Source organism: Centruroides vittatus, unplaced genomic scaffold, assembly GCF_030686945.1.
Source record: "Centruroides vittatus isolate TY-2023 unplaced genomic scaffold, ASM3068694v2 contig_388, whole genome shotgun sequence".
Lineage (NCBI taxonomy): Eukaryota > Metazoa > Arthropoda > Arachnida > Scorpiones > Buthidae > Centruroides > Centruroides vittatus.
Window position 1 is genome coordinate 1,726,790 of NW_027122204.1, and position 20,648 is coordinate 1,747,437.

Here is a 20,648-nt window from a genome sequence, read left to right on the forward strand (position 1 = left end):
ACGTTTAAATACGATACTTAAATAAGACTTAGTCTTGATTATTTACTTACATTAAGTATTTAATATCAAATTTAAATATTATTAAGTGTAAGAATTGAAAATTTTATAATTTATTATGTTATATTACGGGAATTAAAACTCTTTACGATTTTTAAATTTAAATACGTTTTTAAATTTTTTAAACAAAAATTATCTTATGTGGTGCCATCTGTTGAATGATATAGAAATAATTTTTTTTTAAATTTATTAATTTTTAAAAAGGATTTTTTTTTAGTCTTATTTCTGTTATCAAGTCAAATTAATAATCGATCTTTAATAATTTACGCTTAATTTATGTTTAAACATTTATTGCATTCGAAATATTCTGTAAAATATTCTCTGATTGATTGTTCTTAACAGTATAATAAATTAATAATTGTGATGCGCAATCATTAGAATTTTTTTGACTATTGCGCACAAAAATAATGTAATTAGATAGAAATTAAACAGATTTAATTAACAAAATTAAATTTTATTTAAAAAACAATATTTCTAGTTTTATATTACGAAGAAATTTTCACGTTAATTTTTTAATAGTCATTTAATTATATATTATTTTTGTATAGAAAAAAATGAATATTTTTACATGCCGGAGAACATAATCGATTAATATTGCTTACTTTAATCAAAAATTTTGCAAAATAATCGATTAATTACGTATGAGAAGCGATATTTATATAAGGGTTCGAGAGCTATCGATTGGAAAATCAATCGTTTATAAAATAAATCTAGATTATTGCAATTTAACTAATATATAATGCCCTAAAAGAAGACACGTATAATTAAATTTTTATCTATTCTTGTAGACAAATAAAAATATTTTATCGCAAGAAATACGACAAGATAAGAGTAACAGAAAAACAACGTTAAGAGCGGCTGTATGAATCATTTCATTCGAAACTTTTACGATACTTTCCTATTTTTTTAATGCAGATATCTATCGTATTTCCGACATGAGTATTTTTAAAATAAAATTTAAATAATTCAAGGTTTTTTTTTCTTTTTTCTTGTTGTTATTGTATTACTCGGATGGAGCGTTCCTTTATTTTTTCGATATGTGCATACGATTATATGTAAGTTACGTTAATTTTATCGAATTTTAATTTTAAGCATAATTTTAATTTTAAAAACACAGTTAAATAATTAATAATGGCGATTACGTGTTAAATAGAATTATCGTAAATTATTTCAATTTTGTTCGATTATCGATTAAAAATATCTCTTAATATTCTGAAATTCGATTCGAATACGTATCTTCGGATAAAATTGTTAATTAATATTATTAAAACGTAAATAAATTTACGTAATCAAAAAAATTATTAATCGATAAATTGTTAATAGATGGCGTTGTATGACGTACATCGTTATGCACGCTGCTTTACAACACATTGCTTTTCGAAAATAGTGTTGGGACGAAAGTTTCGTATTATTTCACGCGCCTTCTAACTCGGCCATTAATTATATTTTTCCGAACCACCACTTTGTTATTTAATCGCTTACGCTCTCGTTATATAAGAATATGAAAGGTTATTAATGCATAAGCAGTCGTGGCCGAGCGGTTAAGGCGATGGACTTGAAATCCATTGGGATATTCCCGCACAGGTTCGAATCCTGTCGACTGCGCACCATTTTTTTTTCGCGGGGTAACTGTGTCAAAGGTCAATAAAGGTCACCCACGTACCTTACAACCTAACCGAGCTACACCATTAAAAAAATCAACCGTAGCATTCGCCTTCCATAAACTCGACGCCGAATAATAATATATACTCCATATATATAAATAAATAGGCCATATGCATATATTTAATTTTACGAAAGATGTACGTATAAAGCGTATTTAAACGACTTAATATGCATTTAAATCAATAATATAAGGAAATCGAGGCGATATATACAGATATATTACATATAAATATATACATTTTTTTTGTATGCAGGAAACGGAAGTGATCATAACGCATGTGCTAGTGTAGTAGAAATTGACGTGTGAAATTGACGTCATGAGTTTAGTTAAAGTTTGGCAAGGTTACTTCGTTAATATTCGTGAACACGTTCCGTTCGATTGGTTTTATTTCGTTTTCTAAGCCATGATCTGTCAGTAATTAAAAGGGTAATGGGTAAATATATTAATTGCTTTAATAAACTTAACGTATGAACCGTTGTCATCGTCCTATATACATGGTCGAGTAGGAAAGAAGGCGATGGACAATGAGTTTAAGACGTTTTTTGATCATTATTACTGGGTAAGTGGCTTAAAATCATTCTCAGGACGGTCAGGTTTCTGTATACAGTTAACCCATGCCTATAGTTCATATACTGTAGTTTTATGAAGATTATCAGACAATGCATCAGTATGTAGCTTGTGGAGTAGGTGTTACTTTTAGTTAATTGTCATGTATACAAATGCATAAACAAATTAACTGAAAGTAACATCTACTTTAAAACAGAACACATGTTTTGGGTAATTATATGTTTTTTAATAGATAATAGGTAAAATCAAATCATCATAATTTAATCTGTTCAGAATTCTGATTAAATTATATATTTTTAGCTTTTAACTGTGTGTTTAAAAATAGAGAAGACATTACTTGATTTCTTGCATTAATAACGTATAAAATTAATGTAGGAAAGAGAATAAGATGTTGGTGGTGTAGAATGTAAACAAATGTTTAGTAATTGTCCACTGGCGCATTATCCTATGGGTGATTTCGCCATTCGACAGGGGCCACAAACTGATCTTTTGTAAGAAAATATTTTCCCTCGGCGAAAAAAATCGAATGCGAAGCCTCCCAATTCAAATTTGTGGATCCCTTGAAGGTATAACAGGCCACTGTAGGAATGCCAATTAGAAGAATTAATTGAATGAAATGCAATCTTTTTTAATCGTTTAACGTTATACGATGGTTGGCAAAATAAAATATGGTCGTTTGGAATTTTTAAGTGTTTTTTTGTTTTTTTTTTGAGAATTTGCTTCTTTTGTTGAAAATCTATTTATTCAAAGTTAAAAGCATTTTATAAATAGCTTATTTCTTTTATGTACGAGAATGATTATAAAGTTTCTGATTTTATTTATCTCTTGGGGATAAGTGATACGCACATTTGAATAATCAGAATAATTAAAATAGCATAGAAATGTACCGTACATTTACTTGATAACCATCACTGTATTATATCTGTTTTAATTCTAATTATAACTATTGTTAAAGTTTATACTATTATAGAGAAAAAATTTAATTTTATTTGAAATCTAAATTCACGATATGAAAAGGTTATCATCGTTTCATATTAGATCCCAAATAACATTAAAATGTAAATTTATGATTGTTCGACTTTAAAATTTTGAAGGTTTATGGAATATAAATTAAGAATATTATAAACAGCTTACTGCTTTTGTTTAAATTTGCACCTGGACATATGAATCAGTATCATGTTTTTGATATTTTTACTATCATTTAGCTTCCCAATCCTTCATAAAGCCAAGTGATAATAAAAGTGTTACTGTTAAATTTTGCATTATTACTCCTATCTATATCTGTTATGTATATATATAATGCTAGAATGATGCTGTTATTTGTAATTTGATAATTTATGATATTCTTTTGCAGAACAGTTTTCATAACAGAATGGTATGGTACTGTACATTGTGCAAAATTATTATAAAAATTCATATTTAAAAGTTATAAAAACATTGAAATTTATGTATATTTTATATATATAATAATCATTATAAATGCTAACTTGAAAACTTTTTATTAGAAGGTTTGTTACACATTAATATTTTCCAATGTTTTTGTGTCAGAGTAATACACTGTCGCATTGATACAATTACACGAATACTGATTTGTTGATGAAATATTTGAAATATTAATTCAAATCTGGATATAACCAGCAACAATTTTTATTTGTTCTTAATTTCGGAGTAATTACATTTAATATTTAATTTAAACAGTTCTTTATACATTAGTACTGTTGTTTTCTTTGTTATTACCAAAACTTATATATAAAATTTACTTTTTACCATAAGTTCTAAGATGAAAAATGTATGAAAATAATTTGATAATGATGATTTAGAATATAAAAATTCGTAAGCTTAATGTAAGAAATAATTTTAAAATGTTTTATAAGAAATTAAAATGTGGAAATTAACATAAAAATCATATTGTAAAAATATTAAAAAATTTTTTAGATCTAGAGAATGATATAAACATGTTTAACAATAAAAACATTTTGATTTCTAGAAGAGAATTTGTGTTATTAATTGTTAATAAGGAATTATAGTTTCAATATAAATTTTAATAATACAAAATAATAACAAGTTTAGTCTATTACTAAATACGTTCATTTAGTTTTTATGCCAGGAAATTCATGCATGTTTCATTAGTTGAAAGTAATATGAGTTTAGCATTTTTATTAAAATAATTATCCAATCTGCCGATAAAAACATTATCTTTTATATGAATAACGAAAATCATAAATGTAAATTTAAAAAATACGGTTAATGTTACCTATGGTTCCAAGATGGTGGCTCGTCTCTGATTCCAGCCAAATAGAAGAAGGGAAATGGTGGGGATGCACGTTCTAACCTAACCTAATCTGTTCTAATAAATTACCATAATTATTACCAACAAAATTATTAGAATAGGTTAGAACATGCATCCCCACTGTTTCCTTGCTGGAATCAGACAAGCTGCCATCTTGGAACCATAGGTAACATTAACCATAAAGATTATTTGTTTATACTTTATATTAAAAAAATTGAAGGTATTAAAATATTTACTTATTCTTCAATTTTATTTTTGTATTTGAGAAATATTATATAATAGATTTTAATAATTATAAAATATTATTTACTTCATAAGATTTAATTTCTGTTTAATTTATTAAATAAAGATTATATTTCAATTAATTTCTTTAGATATTTTAGCAATAGGTTATACTTCAATCGATGATAAATTAGAAAGAAATGAATGTGTCTGTTTTACTTTTTTAATGTTATAAGAAATTATTATAAATAATCTTTCAATAAAAATGAACAAAGAAAATAATAAATTGATGTTAATATTTCCAAAAATATCTTAAATATCTGTCAAGACACCTCTCATTTCATTTGTTTATTGTTACATTTTATTATTACATTATTCTCAGTAATTAAAATTATGTATAAAAAAGAGGGTTTATGTATTAAAATAGTATCAAAATATTATAAAAGTATTGCATATGGGTTGATAAAGTTTTATTTATAATAATTTTATAGAAAAATCTTTTTGTTTATTTTAAACAGTTAAAAACTGTACATAGAGATCTTATGAATTTATTAAAAATGCTTCATTCTAAAACATAGGATAGTTGCAGATAAGTCTCTTTTACAGGGACTCTAAAACTATGTTCAATATATAGCACATTCTATATATAGCTTATAACAAATTTATAATGTAGATATTCATTAATCAAAATTTTTATTGCTATAATTTATCTTTTTAAAAACAAAACATCAGTCAAAAATTGATTTAGTGATTTAAGATGTATTTTAAATCACAGATAAAGGTCACGAGATTTCTATAATATATCAGTAACTGTAAAAATGTTTGGTGTTCATTTTTGAATGTTGTACTGGAATTTAAATAGTTAATATCTGTTAAATATAATTGTTTATTAATTTATTATAAATTTAAAGATCCAATTGTCTTGATTTTTACATCTGAATTTGGGATTTTATTCAAAACATATTTAATTTTTCATTTTTTAAATAATTTATTTAATGTAAGATAATTTATATTTACTAAATATATTATTTCTGAACTCTTTATTAAAAGCTTTATGAGCTATTCAAACAGAGATATTTTGAATATTTATGTTTAAAAGTGTCATTTCATTGATGTACTGAGATAATTTAATAGGAATTTCTACTGAATTTTTTTGTATTTTTAGTTATTTTATGGAAAATGTATTTTTTATGTTAAATCAAGATTTAATTATTTTTATCACTTTACAGTAAGTAAGAGTTTCTTATTCCAGGTTCATAGAAAATTCAGAACTTACTCTCTTTTTTTAGTTCCTCTATTTATGATCTGGAATTAATAAAATAGTTAAAGACCTTATTAATATATAGCATTAAACATGAAAAATTATAAATTTTTTAGACAGTGGATTAGCATCGAATTTTTAAAAGAATAATTTATTTGGTACGGTATAACAACAATTTTTTTTATATGACATATTCAAATTAAATGATTGTCATTTAAATATTAAATATATACCTCAAAAATATGGTAATACAAAACTTTAAACAGATTTTATTATAAATAATTTTTTGTTTATAAAATTGTTATTTATAAACAAATAAAACAACTATAAAACAATGATGTTATTATGATAGGAAAATTTCCAGAACATCAAGACCGAAATGTGTATATACAGTATATATATTCAAATTTTAAATTTAAAAAAATAAAAGTTTAACAATTTATTGTGAGGAAAATTACAAACTCTGTATTATTTGCCTCTGATTTATTAAAACATTTGTTTTTTATGCTTATGCGGAATTTAAAAATTGAATATATTTAAAGTGTAATAATTTTTATTTTACTTTTTCATTTTTATACTTGAAATTATTATCTGCTTATAAACATTTTACATATTGTATGTAATCTAATGTTGATATTAAATGTTGCATGTAATAGTGCATATATTTATCTCTTGCTTGTGAATGTTTATTATAGCATTTCTTTTTTGCATTTAATTTAGGTTTTCAGTTTTTAATTTAAATGCATTGATTTTAATAATACTCCTTTTTTATCCAATATATTTTTTTCCCAAAAGTTACTTATTTATTTATTATGCAGATAGCAATAATAGGTGGACTGGTAGCAGTCACACTGGCATCCATAGTAGTTTGGCTTTTTCTTCGCTGCAGGTAAGTTATATGTATGATAATCTAATATACTTCAGGATTCTAAAAAAGTAATGAGGTTTAATGTCTATGTATTAAAAATATTTCTAAATTTATTTGAATCTATTCTTCATAAAAGAAATAATATATTAGAATTTATTACTGTAGAATCGACAGATTTTAGTACGAACACGAGAAACTCGTGTATATATAAAGTTTTTTTTTTATTATAAATATTTAGGAAATGTTTTTATTATGTCTATAAATACAACAAACTGAAATAAAATTGGAAAGCAAATACAGTAATGATTTGAGATGACAAAAACAAATTATAGAAAACCATAAAAATGCTATATTAAGTATAGGAGTCAACATTTATTAATGAATAAAATGTATTTTTGGAACTTTCTTGTCTCGTTAGTAGATCATCTATGCCTGTTGTTCTCAACCTGCATTCTGTAGAATATCTGGATTTTAAAGTTTTTATTGCAAATTTATTCCAATGTATGATACAACAACATTAGTTTATTCTTAGTAAATTCCATGTTTACTATTTTGTTCAGTACAATGAAATTTATTATTTTGTTGCTTCATTGTTTTATGATAATAGAAAACAGGGAATTGCTTACTGATTTTTGAATTTATTGATGCTAATGCTCCACGTAATAAAATGTATATGAATGGTTCTTAACCTTAGTGGTTCTCAATAAATGTATATGAGTGGTTCTTAACCTTTCCAACTTGTGAAACGAAGGAACCTTCGTCTCACAAGTTGGAAAGGTTAAGAACCACTGCTCCATGTATTCAAAATGAACAAGAACTATAGAAATATTTGTTTGAGCATTTAAATGTAATTCAAAAATGGATGAGCTTAAATTTAACAAACAAAACAGATTTGCCTGCTTAGAAATAACTTGCTATTTAAATTTGTAATTTTTGAAAGTTTTTAATTTCAAATGTGCTTCCTGTTCTGTAACTTTTCAAAACTGGGATAGGATAAACACACACAACGAAACCAGTTTTAGCTACAGTGGCGTAGCTAGGGGGTGCGGTAGGTGCGGTCTGCACTGGGCCCCTGGAAAACGATAGGCCCATGGGGGCCCCAAAATCACGAAAAAAGACCCAAAAAATTTTTTCAGGGGTCCACAAATCTGGTTCCACACCAGAGAATCCTAGCTATGCCACTGTTTAGCTACGTTAAAATCCTTAATCAAATTATGTTAAAATAGGATTTTAATGTAGTCATTTGTTCTGTGTTATGTGCCTGATAATGTCTATTTTAAATAGATGAAAACATTAGTAACTGTTTCTTTATTTATTAATTACATGGTTGCTGGTTTTGATTTGGTTGTGTGTTCTGTTTATTAAATTCCTACTCACACTTATTAATACTTGAATGGAAGTATAGCACCAAATCTTCTTTGTAGTACCTTTTAAATAATTCTCCAGTAGCTTATTATCTTGATAACGACACATTTTCGATCCTTTTATCAGGTCAAACTTTTATCTAGATATGTATTTGATTAACAGAACATTTCTTAAAACACAGCATTTATGTTCAACCTGAAGAAGATCCAGCTGAAGGATCAAAAATGTTTGTCATTATCAAGATGATAAGCTACTGGAGAATTGTTAGAAAATATTATAAAGAAGATTTGATGTTATTAAATTCCATTCTAGAATGTAAAGATTGCCATTGAACATGGTTGAATATATTTGTTCTATTAATAAGCATTTTTATTTTTACTGGATTTAAGATGTTTTTTGATATTAATTTTAGAAATAACAATAAAAGTAAAATTTATTTACTTTGTATATTTGTTCCTTTTCTTCAATTTAAGCCAGTCCTGTTTCAAATTTCATTAAAAGCTCAAATGAATATTTTTATCATTTTTTTTTCATTTCAAATGTATACAGATTTGATGATGGAATGAAGTCCCAAAAAATATTTTATTTACTAAATGATTTAAAGTAACAGACATTACATTTTTTGTAATTAAAATGAATTTAAATTAGTCATTGTCTGTCTGCTATGTTTTTATAATTCTAGATTTTTAATTTTAAAATAAACATTGAATTTAAAAAGATCTCTTATCAGTAAAAAATTATTCTTGGCACTCATTCAGTGTTACTTGTTAAAAGTTCCTCAAGAGCTGAATTTTCACAATATTAACACGTATATGATTTTATACAAGTTTTATTAATGAATTTTAGTTATTCTGGGCTAATATATACATAAATCTCTAATATTTTATCTAATATAGCTCTCAATTCTGCCTTAGATTACAAAAAATGGCCATTTTGTTTATAATCTATGTTAATTGTTATCACATAGAAATTTTTCCATTTCTAGATTTTAAAAACTTTATCAATTATAAATGCATGATTTAAAACAGCAAGAATTCAAAACAACTTATCTTTGAAAATGTTCAAATATTTTTAAAAATAATGATGCCAAACATTATTGTCTTTTTTAATAGCGAGGTTGAGGCCGAAGTTTTAAATGCGAAAACGTGTACGTTCGCATTTAAAACTTCGGCTGTTCGGACGTTCGGCGCCGCTTTCCTGTAAGCCTAGAAGTTTGACAATGGCATTTGGAATGTCGAGCATGATTCCACTGACTTTCCAAACACCATTGTCAAACTTCTAGGCTTACAGAAAAGCGGAGCCGAACATCCGACATACACGTTTTCGCATTTAAAACTTTGGCCTCAACCTTGCTAATATTTTATTCCTTGAGTTAATATTTATTTCTTAGTGTATAATATTTTAACTAACTTTTTAAAAATAAATTTTTTAATTTTAGAAGAATCGTCTCTCTCATAAAAGTGCTGTATTTACGAAACTTTTTATAGTTATTTATAAATACAAAAACAAATATTTATACAATAATGGAAGTGTCGTTTGTGGATTATGATATAAATAGAAGAGATAATACATATATTTTTAAATTTCATATTATTCAACATTATGTTTGATATATTAGTTTGTTTTATTGTTATCTCTGTCATTTTTTTTCTGCTTATTGCATCCATGAAGATGTATGAATTTGGCTTACATTGTGATGTATTCGAAATTTTAAAAATTGATTTTTCAAATATTATCCTTCTAACATTCCATTTTGGAGTTCTTTTTCATTAAAAAACCAGAGGCAGGCCTTGGTGAAGGCTGAAAACGTTCAAAGTTTTCGTTAAAGTTCTGTTACTGGTATTCAAAGGTTTTGTTTTTATTTTATTTTATTTGATTCATGAAGATATGATTATATCAATTTAACTTAATAAATTCTACAAGTAGCCTATATATTTTATGAAAAATGTTACAAAAGCATATATTAAAAAATTTATAATCAATTATATATTGATTAAAAATTTTCTTGGTTATTTTTTTTCATTTCTAAGTATACATTCGCTTAAAAATAAATTCCTTCATTCATTGAGTATGATTTATAAACTTTTCATTCTTATTCTTTTTTCTTTACAAATATTTTTGTATACATAATGAAAATAAATATTATATTAAATGTTTAAATGTTTTAATGATTATTAAAGTGCCTGATGATTATTGCCAAATATTAAAAATATATTAAATACCATGTTTTAATAGACATGCTATTTAATATTAGTTTCTCCAAGCAGGCCGAATGTCAGATAGACACAAGTTAATCAGCTTGGTAGCTAAGTCACCTAAATTTGTTTATATGTCATCAGGAATGCTGGATGTTGTACAATATAAAATCATTGACACCCACTCTTAACTATCCCATCCTAATAAGAAAATTACTTGAATCTTCCATTCTCATTTCATACTCTCCCTGCAAGAACTGTGTTTTCACATCAACAAGCAATGATAGCTATAAAATAATGATAAGATCATGGAAAATGAATTGCTTCTTTCATTTCTTACAAAAGTCCCTATAAAAAATAGGTTCCTAACACCATAAAAAAAATATACTTTATTAAATGCTTGGAAATGGTTTATAAAAATATACTTTTATGAACCATTTCCAAGCCTTTGGGAATGTTTCAAATTCTTTGCCATTAATTACTTTCCCTCTTAAATGCCTTTCATGTATTCATGCTCTCTCCAAAATCTCTTATTTCTTATATTTTTGGGCTTTCCTATGTTAGTTTTTTTCCTTATTAAGGACTTTTTGACTCAGCATGATTTTTTCCTCTTCTGAAATGAAATCACTTCTATGCTCCATTTTCTTAGTTTGTAGTGATCTTTTCAAAGCTCCTACATAGACTTTATTCACTCCTCCCTCTCATCAAGTAATGGAACAACATATACTTTCACTTTGCTATGCTGTTACCTTTCCGTTTTGTTATTTCTGATATTTCTTTTGAGTATAATTTTTTTTCTTTGTTCCTTTCTTAGTTTTCTGTTTCTAAAAGTTTTTCTCCAACTCCCAGTATAATGCTCATAGGATATTTTATCTCTCTCTTCACCTGCCTGTACATCTTTTCCATATTTCCTTTTTTCATATTCTCGTCTATTTTCTTACATGCTATGTTGGTCCATTCTTCCTTTGCTTTTTTCGTTTTTCTGTTAATTAAGTTCCTGTATCTTCTGTAGTTTTCCTAGTTGTGTGCTATTTTGTAAAGCCTTCTCTACTTCATCATTTCCAGTATTTCTGCTGTAATCCATGGTTTGTAAACTATTTTGCTTTCTTTACCAATATATTTATCTGCAGTTTTCATGATTTCTGTTTTGATATTATCCCATTTGGAATCTATATTATTATTTGTTACCTTATGTAAGTTTGTCAACTCATGTATTACTGTTTGCCTGAATTCCTTCTGAGCATTGGTGTCTTTTCTTAATTTTTGTATGTTCCATCTTCTGTATGGTTTTACCATTTTGTTCTTAAGGTATAGGTGGCTCTTCATTAATACCAGATTGTGGTCTGAGTCAACATCTGCACCAGGGTAACTGTTGCTCACTTTCACTTGGTTTCTGTACCTCTGTTGCACAAGGATGTAATCAATTTGGAACCATTTCATGTCTCCCAGTTTAGTCCAAGTATATCTTCTTCTCTTTGGCTGCTTGAACAAGGGATTGGATACAATGAGATCATGACTTTAGCAAAACTCTACTAGTCTGGTTCCCCTGGTGTTTCTTCTACCTAATCCAAAGTTACCAACGATATTGTCTTCCTTGCCTTCTCTTACAATTGTGTTCCACTCTCCCATGATGATCATATTCTCATTATCTGGGATTTCATTATAACTTCTTCAATTTGCTCATATACTTCTTCTATGTCTTTGTCCTTGTAGCTTGTGGTTGATATATAGACTTGTATCAACATCAAATTTCTGGATTCTGCTCGTATCTTAGCTAAAATGATCCTTTCATTGTATCTCCAACTTCCTTCGACTGCCTTTCCAAACTCCCTGTTAAAGATGAATCTCATTCCTGCTTGTCCATCCTTCGATGTCAAATTTATTCATGACAATCAATTACACTCTGAAAATAAAGTGGCATTTTACAATAATGAAAATGGATGAAAAATTTCAGTAAAGGTAATAAATAAAAGGTATTATATCTGTGTTTAAATATTTATATCTGTATTTTAAAATACTATACTGTTTCAAATGATAATTTTCATATATAATTTCAAATTATCATGACTAGATAAAAAAAAAATCTAAATTAAATTATTGTCAGAATTTTATATTATTATGCTTTGCCATGTAGGGATTTGCAATATTGAAATATCTTGTCTGGATTTTTCAATGTTGAAAATTGTCTTGTCTTGATGATATTGTGTTACAATATTATAACATTAGAATTTAACTTCATTTGATTGTTACTGTTCAAGTTTTGCATTTGAGGATTTTAAATTAGTTGCCAGTATATTGTAATTGGAGAATTAGTATTTTTTGATTAATTTCAATTTAGTTTTTCATATAAATCATCCCTTCTCCAATCTCCAATCCATATCTCCAATAAATCTCCAACAAATCTCCAATAAATCAAAAACATATCTGCAATAAATATTTTGCTGAATTGTCTGTGATTAATAAATTATTACATCCCAATTTATTTAATTATGCAATATGAATATGCTAGTAAAAATATATTGAAACCTATTACAAATGAAAAATCATTTGGTATTGGTAAAATCATTATATATGTATAGATTATCAAGAGTTATAAGTGAAAAATAAGTCAAACGATTGCTGTAATGAATCGGGATATTTTAAAAACAGCCCAATCCTTCATGTTGGTCATTTATTTGGCTTTGGTTATAAGTGAAAAATAGATAGATATAAAGACTTTATAACTATTCATCAATACTTCTCTATTCGAGTATGTTCAACATCTTTTGCTATATTTATTCATATATTTAAGTATTAATTTAAAAAAAATATATAACAACTTTAATTAGGAAGTTTGTAAGCAACATGATCTTCTATAACAGTGATATATACAAATGTTATTGCTTATAAAGTGATTGTTGAAAAGAACAACAGTAAGATGGAATTGCATTGACATAAATATTCTTCCTCTTATTCAGTGTATTAAAATAATTTTTAAAATATTAAATTCATGATTAAAATTTCAAAACTACTTTTTATGATTATATTATGATATTTTTCAACGTATTTAAATTTCTTATATTATATTATTACTAGAAGATAAGACCGGCGTTGCTAGGGCAAAAAGTAACAATAGCGAAGATTAAGATTATTGCATTATAGCCAATCTTACCCATTTTCACAGAATGCGAGAATTAGGTCTTCCTGTTTCCAGACTAGAGAATTTTTAGATGTGTCTAAAAATATGTTCAATTTCCTGCAAAAAACTGCATCTGTGCCTGCAAATCTTGCACGTCGCTTTCTCTTAACACTTCCATTGTGAACACTTCCACCTGTGGGGGAAGCATTAACAACCTCTCCTGTGGGGGAATTTTGAAAAATTCCTTCTTAGTGTACTGGTACATTTTTGTGACATATCCTATTAAAACACAATCAAAAATAAAAACCGCATCTAAAATAGTATAATGGAAGCAGAGTTCTTCACAGTAAGCCTTAATCCTGTCCCTCTTTCCCGCGGGGGAGGGGAATTTCAAAAAATCCCTTCTTAGTGTACGTTCTCATGACGTACCCTAACTGTGCTCCAAATTTCAACTTTCAACTCCTAACCGTTTGGGCTCTGAGGTCGTCGTCATCATTGTCGTCATCATCATCGTCATCATCATCATCATCATCATCATCATCAACATCAACAACCATCTCTATTATATATGTATAGATTATCAATAGACTATTTGTTGTTTAGTGAATAATAATACTATGCAATTGTTGATAGATTGGTAGGCAAATGTGCAACATGTTTGCTCGTTATATTGCCATATGCATATATAAAGAGTAAGATAGAAAGCATTTTAAATAATAAATTCATGAAATATAAATATAATGTATTGTAATATATATTTAGAAAAATTTTTCATTTTAAATCAAGATAAATCCAAGACCGATCTCTTAGATAAATCTTGATTTCTATTTCATCTCATTTCTATTGAAGCATCAGAAAATCATTGTTATAGTATATGTATTATCTTTATCAGTTGAAGATGATTTAAAATCTTAAGATATGATTTTTATTTTCTGTATTTTTTTACTCACCATTAAAAGAACAAAATTTAAATATTTTGAAATTTTTATAAATGTATTATAATAGTTAAATGTATAATAGTTCTAATAAATGATTTTAAGATCATTACTTTAATAGGAACCTGAAGTATATATAAAATTTTGTTTTTCTTTTTATTTTTATAGCATGCTTTAGTTTTTTAATGTCTGTTACAATAAAGTGCAAATTAAGCTAATTTTTAAGTTTTTGAATGAAATTTTTTAACATTATATAAAGTACAGTACATTACAAGAAGTATTTGTATTTATATTGATACATACTGTATTTAAATGTATTATATAATAGTTTAACTGTATATTTTGTCCGTAAGTTTCATACTTATGAAATTTAAAAAATTATATATACTTTATTCTGAAAATTGTGGATTTAATGTATGATAACAAAAATTACCATTACAAGATCTTTAAATTTGCTTAATCAAACTATTTTCTTTTTAATTAGAAAGACATTCTTGTCATTTGCTTACTGCAAAAGTAGAATTTCATTAATGTTTGCATTACAGTAGACCCCCCTATAACATGGGTTCATGTAACATGGATTCGTATAACACGCTAAAAGAGACTCGTATAACACAGTAAAACGTCATCGCCAACTCGTGTCATGCCAGGATTGGTCGAATCTGGACCAATAGCGGACATTGCACAAACTGTTGAGTTTAAATGAGCAGCGGACCTACTAAAAACCATTTATTATTTAACAGCCATAAAAATTATATTTTTACTAGCAGATAGGCCCGGCGTTGCTCGTGCAAAAGTAACAATAGCAAAGATTAAGATTATTATATTATAGTCACAGAAGAAAAAGAGTAATTTCATCAACAAACTAAATATTTCTAAAGAAAGGTCAAATTTGAAAATCGAATATTCTAATATTGTTCGATTTTCACAACGTGTTCTGATTTTATCGTTTGATTTTCATCGAATGTTCTAAAGAAAAACCGAACTAATCTGTTTAAATTTGAAAACTGAATGTGTTCTAACGTATTACTCTTTCTCTTTTTTCTTTTTTTTTTTTTTTCCAGAGCCCATAAATCTTGCACGTCGCTTTCTCTTGTTCTCCATTGTTACTTAACACTTCCATTGTTACTTAACACTTAGGGTACCAGATTTAAGTACCAAACTGTGTACCAAATTTCAACTCCTAACTGTTTTAGCGAACATTAAGATTATTACGTTATAGTCAACCTTATTTGTTTTCACAGAATGCAGGAATTGGGTCCTCCCTGTTTCCAGACTAATTACAGAATTTTTAGATAGGTCTAAAAATATGTTTGATTTCCCGCAAAAACGGAAAAAACTGCATCTGCGTCTTGCACGTCGCTTTCTCTTAATACTTCCATTGTTACGTAACACTTTCCTCGTTGATTGAAGTGTTAAGACTTAATCCTGGCCCTCTCCCCTGTGGGGAGGAATTTCAAAAAATCCCTTCTTAGTGTGCGTTCTCGTGACGTACCCTAACTGTGTACCAAATTTCAACTTTCAACCCCTTACCATTTGGGCTCTGCGCTGATTATTATTATTATTATCAACTTGTCTTGATTATATATATAGATTAATGATGTCTCCAAACTTCAGCAAATTTTTCACAAAAAAATAACTTATCAGGAAACATGCACCCACCGTTCGACGAGCAGCTCCGCAACAAAAACAAACTTAAGCAATGGCGTCGTCGAACGGTGCACACTAGGTAAGTAATCCTACAATTTTTTGTTTATAGCATAGTTTATATGGATTATTTCCAAAAAATTATACGTGATTTGGAAATGTTGAGTCAAATTAGTCAAAAACTGATTAATTTTATGGAAGAAAATCTTTCAAACAGCCATAGCCCCTAAACTGCACACGTCCGGGCTGTGATTGGCTCATGTATTTAAGTGACTCGTACAACACAGAATTCATATAACACGGAACGCATCTACCGTGTTATAGGGGGTCTACTGTACTATATTTTAATTTCATTGTAATTATGTTGCAATATATTATTTGTCATTTTAGATTTACAATATTAATCACATGATATTTACTTGGTAAATTTTCTTACAAATAATAAGCGTTTTCATTTTGTTTTTAATTACTTTTTGCACGCATAAGTAATTAAGTTTTTCTGAATAACAATAGACATAAATCAATGAGAAATTTGCAATTGCTTTTTTGAAAGATCATCATCAAAATTGGGGATAAATTTTGTGGCACCCGATGAATTAAAATCTCCTTTAGATGTTCATTGGATGATAATGATGTATATCTTGATTTTATATACTGCAAACTGCATTTCATTTTTGAAAAGGTACATGGAGCAAAAATACAAAATATTCCCTGTGCAAACTTAAGACTTTCGAAATTCTCTTCCAGAGGAGATTTGTAAAAATTTAACAAACTTCCTTCTTTAAATAGGTTTTTAAAAAATCATTTGCAGCAAAGTTTATTATTTAGTTGAGTTTACAAAAGTTTATGATGATAAACTATGTAGGCTGGAAAATATGGTTTGTGTGACTGTATTTGGCTCTCAAACTGAAGGTTGGAGACTCCTGCTGTAGAAGTAAGCAATAATTAGCTGCAAATTGAAAGTACCACACTTAATCTAATCTTTAAAATAACTTTCTGATAGACTCTTCACAGTATATATGTTACTGGCAAAACCCGATTTTACGCCAAACTGGTTTTGCCTAGGCCAAACTAGTTTGGCGTAAGCGTGTCAGGCCAAACTAGTTTAGAATTATTATTCAAGTATATTAATAGTTAAAATAAAATTAAAAGGCAATCAATTAGATGAACAATATTTATTCAAACATAATCTACTTAATTATAAAAAACGGGGTTAATGTTACCCTACATATCGAAGGTGGCGGCTCGTCTCCGAGTACAGCAATCAGAAGACAGGAAACAGTGGGGACGCGCGTTCTAACCTAACCTAACCTAACCTATTCTTCTCAATGTCAGATGTGGTAGCTGTACATAAGTAATGTGAATGCATGTCTCTTTAATCCGAATAAATAAATCTGGTTTATTTTAAATAAATAAATCTTACCAGATTTATTTATTTGAATTAAAGAGACATACATTCACACTAACCTATTCTAATAAATTACCATAGTTATTAAGTAGACTATGTTTGAATAAATATTGTTTATCTAATTGATTGCCTTTTAATTTTATTTGAACCATAAATATATTTAACCATTAATATACTTGAATAATAATTCTAAACTAGTTTGGCGTAAAATCGGGTTTTGCCGGTATCATATAATAAATATACAATAATAATGGTTGCTTTTTGAGTATCTAATTCTGTTATGTATGATGCAGTTATAATGAAATTTTTGTAAATTTTCTAATTGGATAGATTATAGTTTTGAAAGTTAGATTTAGAATACAGTAGTGAACCGAAAATCGGAATCAATTGGGGACTGGGGTTGTTCAGATTAGGGATTTGTTCCGATTACGGTTTATGTACGAAAAAAAATATATTAACCTGTCCGATGTTCAAATTTTTCTCCGTTGCGTGTCGCTTCGTGTTGAATTTTCGTCGATTTTAAGCCTAACGAAAATTTTTATAATAATAATCGAGGTTATCATATCGTTAAAAATTATTTCTGCATTTTGTACAAACAAAATAAATATATTGAAGAATATAAAAACATGAAAATTATACTTTAGAAGTAAATTTAGTATCAAAAACGTTTGATTCAGCACGACACAGTCCGACTGAAAATCGTGCCGATTACCGGGGTTCCGATTTACGAGTCTCTACTGTAGTTTTAAAAATCTATATAAGTCTAAAATTACTTTTAATGACTATTGTTTTCTGTAGGAGTTTTGTTTGGGGGGGAGATAATCTTTTGTTCTTTATAACGTTAACCGATGTAAATTGTATGAAAAAACATAATTAAATTATCCTGTATTACATGATATATTACATTTTAAATTTCTGTTTTGAAATATTGAATGCACTTTCATTTATATTTTGCTATTTTTTCCCTCTTAATTGCATGAAAAATTTTATGATAATTTATTTATATGAGCGATATTTTTCATCTTTAATAAATATTAAATAAAATGTACAATAAATTAAATTTATCTTGTGTTTAACTTATATTTTATATAGTGGTTTACATACAGTTTGCTTGTTCTGTGCCTTTTCTGTAGCACGTATAAAGCTTTAGCTTTTTTAATTAAATCGACGAGGAATTTCTTAGTAAACACTAATTTATTAGGCAGTGAGTAATTAATAATATATTAAACTGATTAGCTAAAATCACAGCATTATGAACCAGTTCAGAACGTTACAATTCAAATGTTCATTAAACTACAAAGGTCTGATGATGGAATGAAAAACATTTCATAAATGTTAATCATTAATTTAATAAGATGCCAGAAAATATCCCTTTTTAAGTACTTGAGTGTTTGTTTAGCTAATCGATTTATCCATACGGAGCAATCACATCCCCAGAATCATTTAATAAAACAAGATCACAAGTTTGTTTTCAGCATCTCTACTTCAACTCTTCCAAGGCATTAGTCTAAAATAATTAGCATTCTTTCCATCAGACTTAGATTATTAATCTTCTGTCTTTGATAAGAGGAAAAAATTTTTAATTTTATAGATTTGAAGATACGAATAAGCTAATATAATAACACGAATTTATTTATATTACCTTAATAATTATCATTAATAGAATATTCAATAAATGTATAAAAATTGGAATTCTATTTAAGTATGATAGTCAAGTATTTATTTCTAATAAATCACTGTTATTATTATATTCAAAATATATATTGTTTTTAATTAAAATTAAATTCGATTACCGAATATATATTGATATAAGAGCATTTTATATATTGTAATTCTTTTTGATCTGATTGTAAATTTTGTAACTTGTTTAAATAAGTAATGAAAACACAGAAAAACTTAATTTATAATATATTTTGTTATCCTGTAGACATAAAATTTTATTAAGTTATATTCTTATCAAATAGTTTGATAAGTTTAAGTGCAATTAAATTGGATGAACTGTTAATGAAACTTGCATTTTAGAATTCCAGAATTGCAAAATATTTTATTGTAACTAACATCTTAAAAGCAGGACTGGATTTACAGCGGTTGATGTCCTAAACTGTCAATGTTTCTGGGGGCCCTGTTTTGCCAGGTTATATTTTTAAAGTATAGTTTAAATTAAAATAAGAAATTTATAATTGAAAAAAGGATTATTTTATTATTATACTAAGTAAGTGTTGTTTAACAATATCGACGACTTTTAACTTTTCTTAATTTTTGATGTGCAAAATCACTAATAATGTTATGTAATGACAAACTTCAAAGTTTGTCTTTTTTGATATACAGAATGGCAAAATCCGAAAGCTTTTCTTGTTGCATAGTGGAATGTAGTTCTTTCTTAGGTCTTTTTAACTGCAAAAAGTATTGGTTTTTTGTACAGTTTGTGCATGTTAAACTTAAGAAGTGTCTAAATTCCACATTAAGGAAAGCTAATTAAATTTTATCTCTAAAGATTATTTGGTACAGGTTTTCATGGTTAAACATGTTTGTGTGTGAATAATTTTTTTTGCATACCATATTTCCATACAAATAAGAGCATGTTCTTGTGTGTGCCAGCACGTTTTGGCTTACAAGAGCATTGCACTGCTGTGTCAACATGGATTATATGTAAATGTAGTGATACAATAACTGTTCAGTCAGCTCTGTGGTAACCATTATTATAAAATGTCAAAAAGCTTAATTTTGAGGGTAGGGATGAGTTTTATAAAAAACAATTGTAAATGCTAATAACAAGTAAAATCATCATTAAGTCCAACCCTACTGGAGATACACATGACCTCCATTATCTCCCCACCCCTTCAACTTTTAGCCCCCAAAATTTAATAGCATCAATCCACCTAATAAACAAACCTCCCTGCAAAATTTCAGAAATTTTTGACATAAAGCTCAGGAGTTATTAAGCTTCAAACAGGGTGAACAAAATCGTGCCACACACACTAACATCCATATATATAGAATTACCCCTGAATTTTTTTGCATTTCTTGATGTTTCAAGGTGTCCTAAATC

At 27.2% G+C, this 20,648-nt stretch overlaps 1 protein-coding gene and 1 non-coding gene across 9 annotated transcripts in view; both read left to right on the forward strand.

Annotated features, from left to right (window-relative positions):
* Positions 1-16: 16 nt before the first annotated feature.
* Slob (Slowpoke binding protein) overlaps positions 17-20,648 on the forward strand; it is a 38,757-nt gene continuing 18,125 nt past the window's right edge. The window contains exons 1-2 of one of the 8 annotated variants that reach the window (XM_067270939.1): positions 17-55; positions 6,882-6,952. Coding sequence is in view for 5 of the 8 variants with exons in the window: in XM_067270931.1 (XP_067127032.1) it covers positions 2,241-2,282; positions 6,882-6,952 (113 nt within the window). In the remaining 3 variants the exon portion in view is untranslated. Of the gene's footprint in view, positions 56-1,085; positions 1,113-1,481; positions 2,501-6,881; positions 6,953-20,648 lie in introns of those variants that run through there. The other 7 variants (XM_067270933.1, XM_067270932.1, XM_067270934.1 and 4 more) reach the window with 7 other exon arrangements.
* Positions 1,581-1,662, forward strand: TRNAS-UGA (transfer RNA serine (anticodon UGA)). The gene has a single exon. It is a non-coding gene; the product is annotated as a tRNA-Ser (tRNA).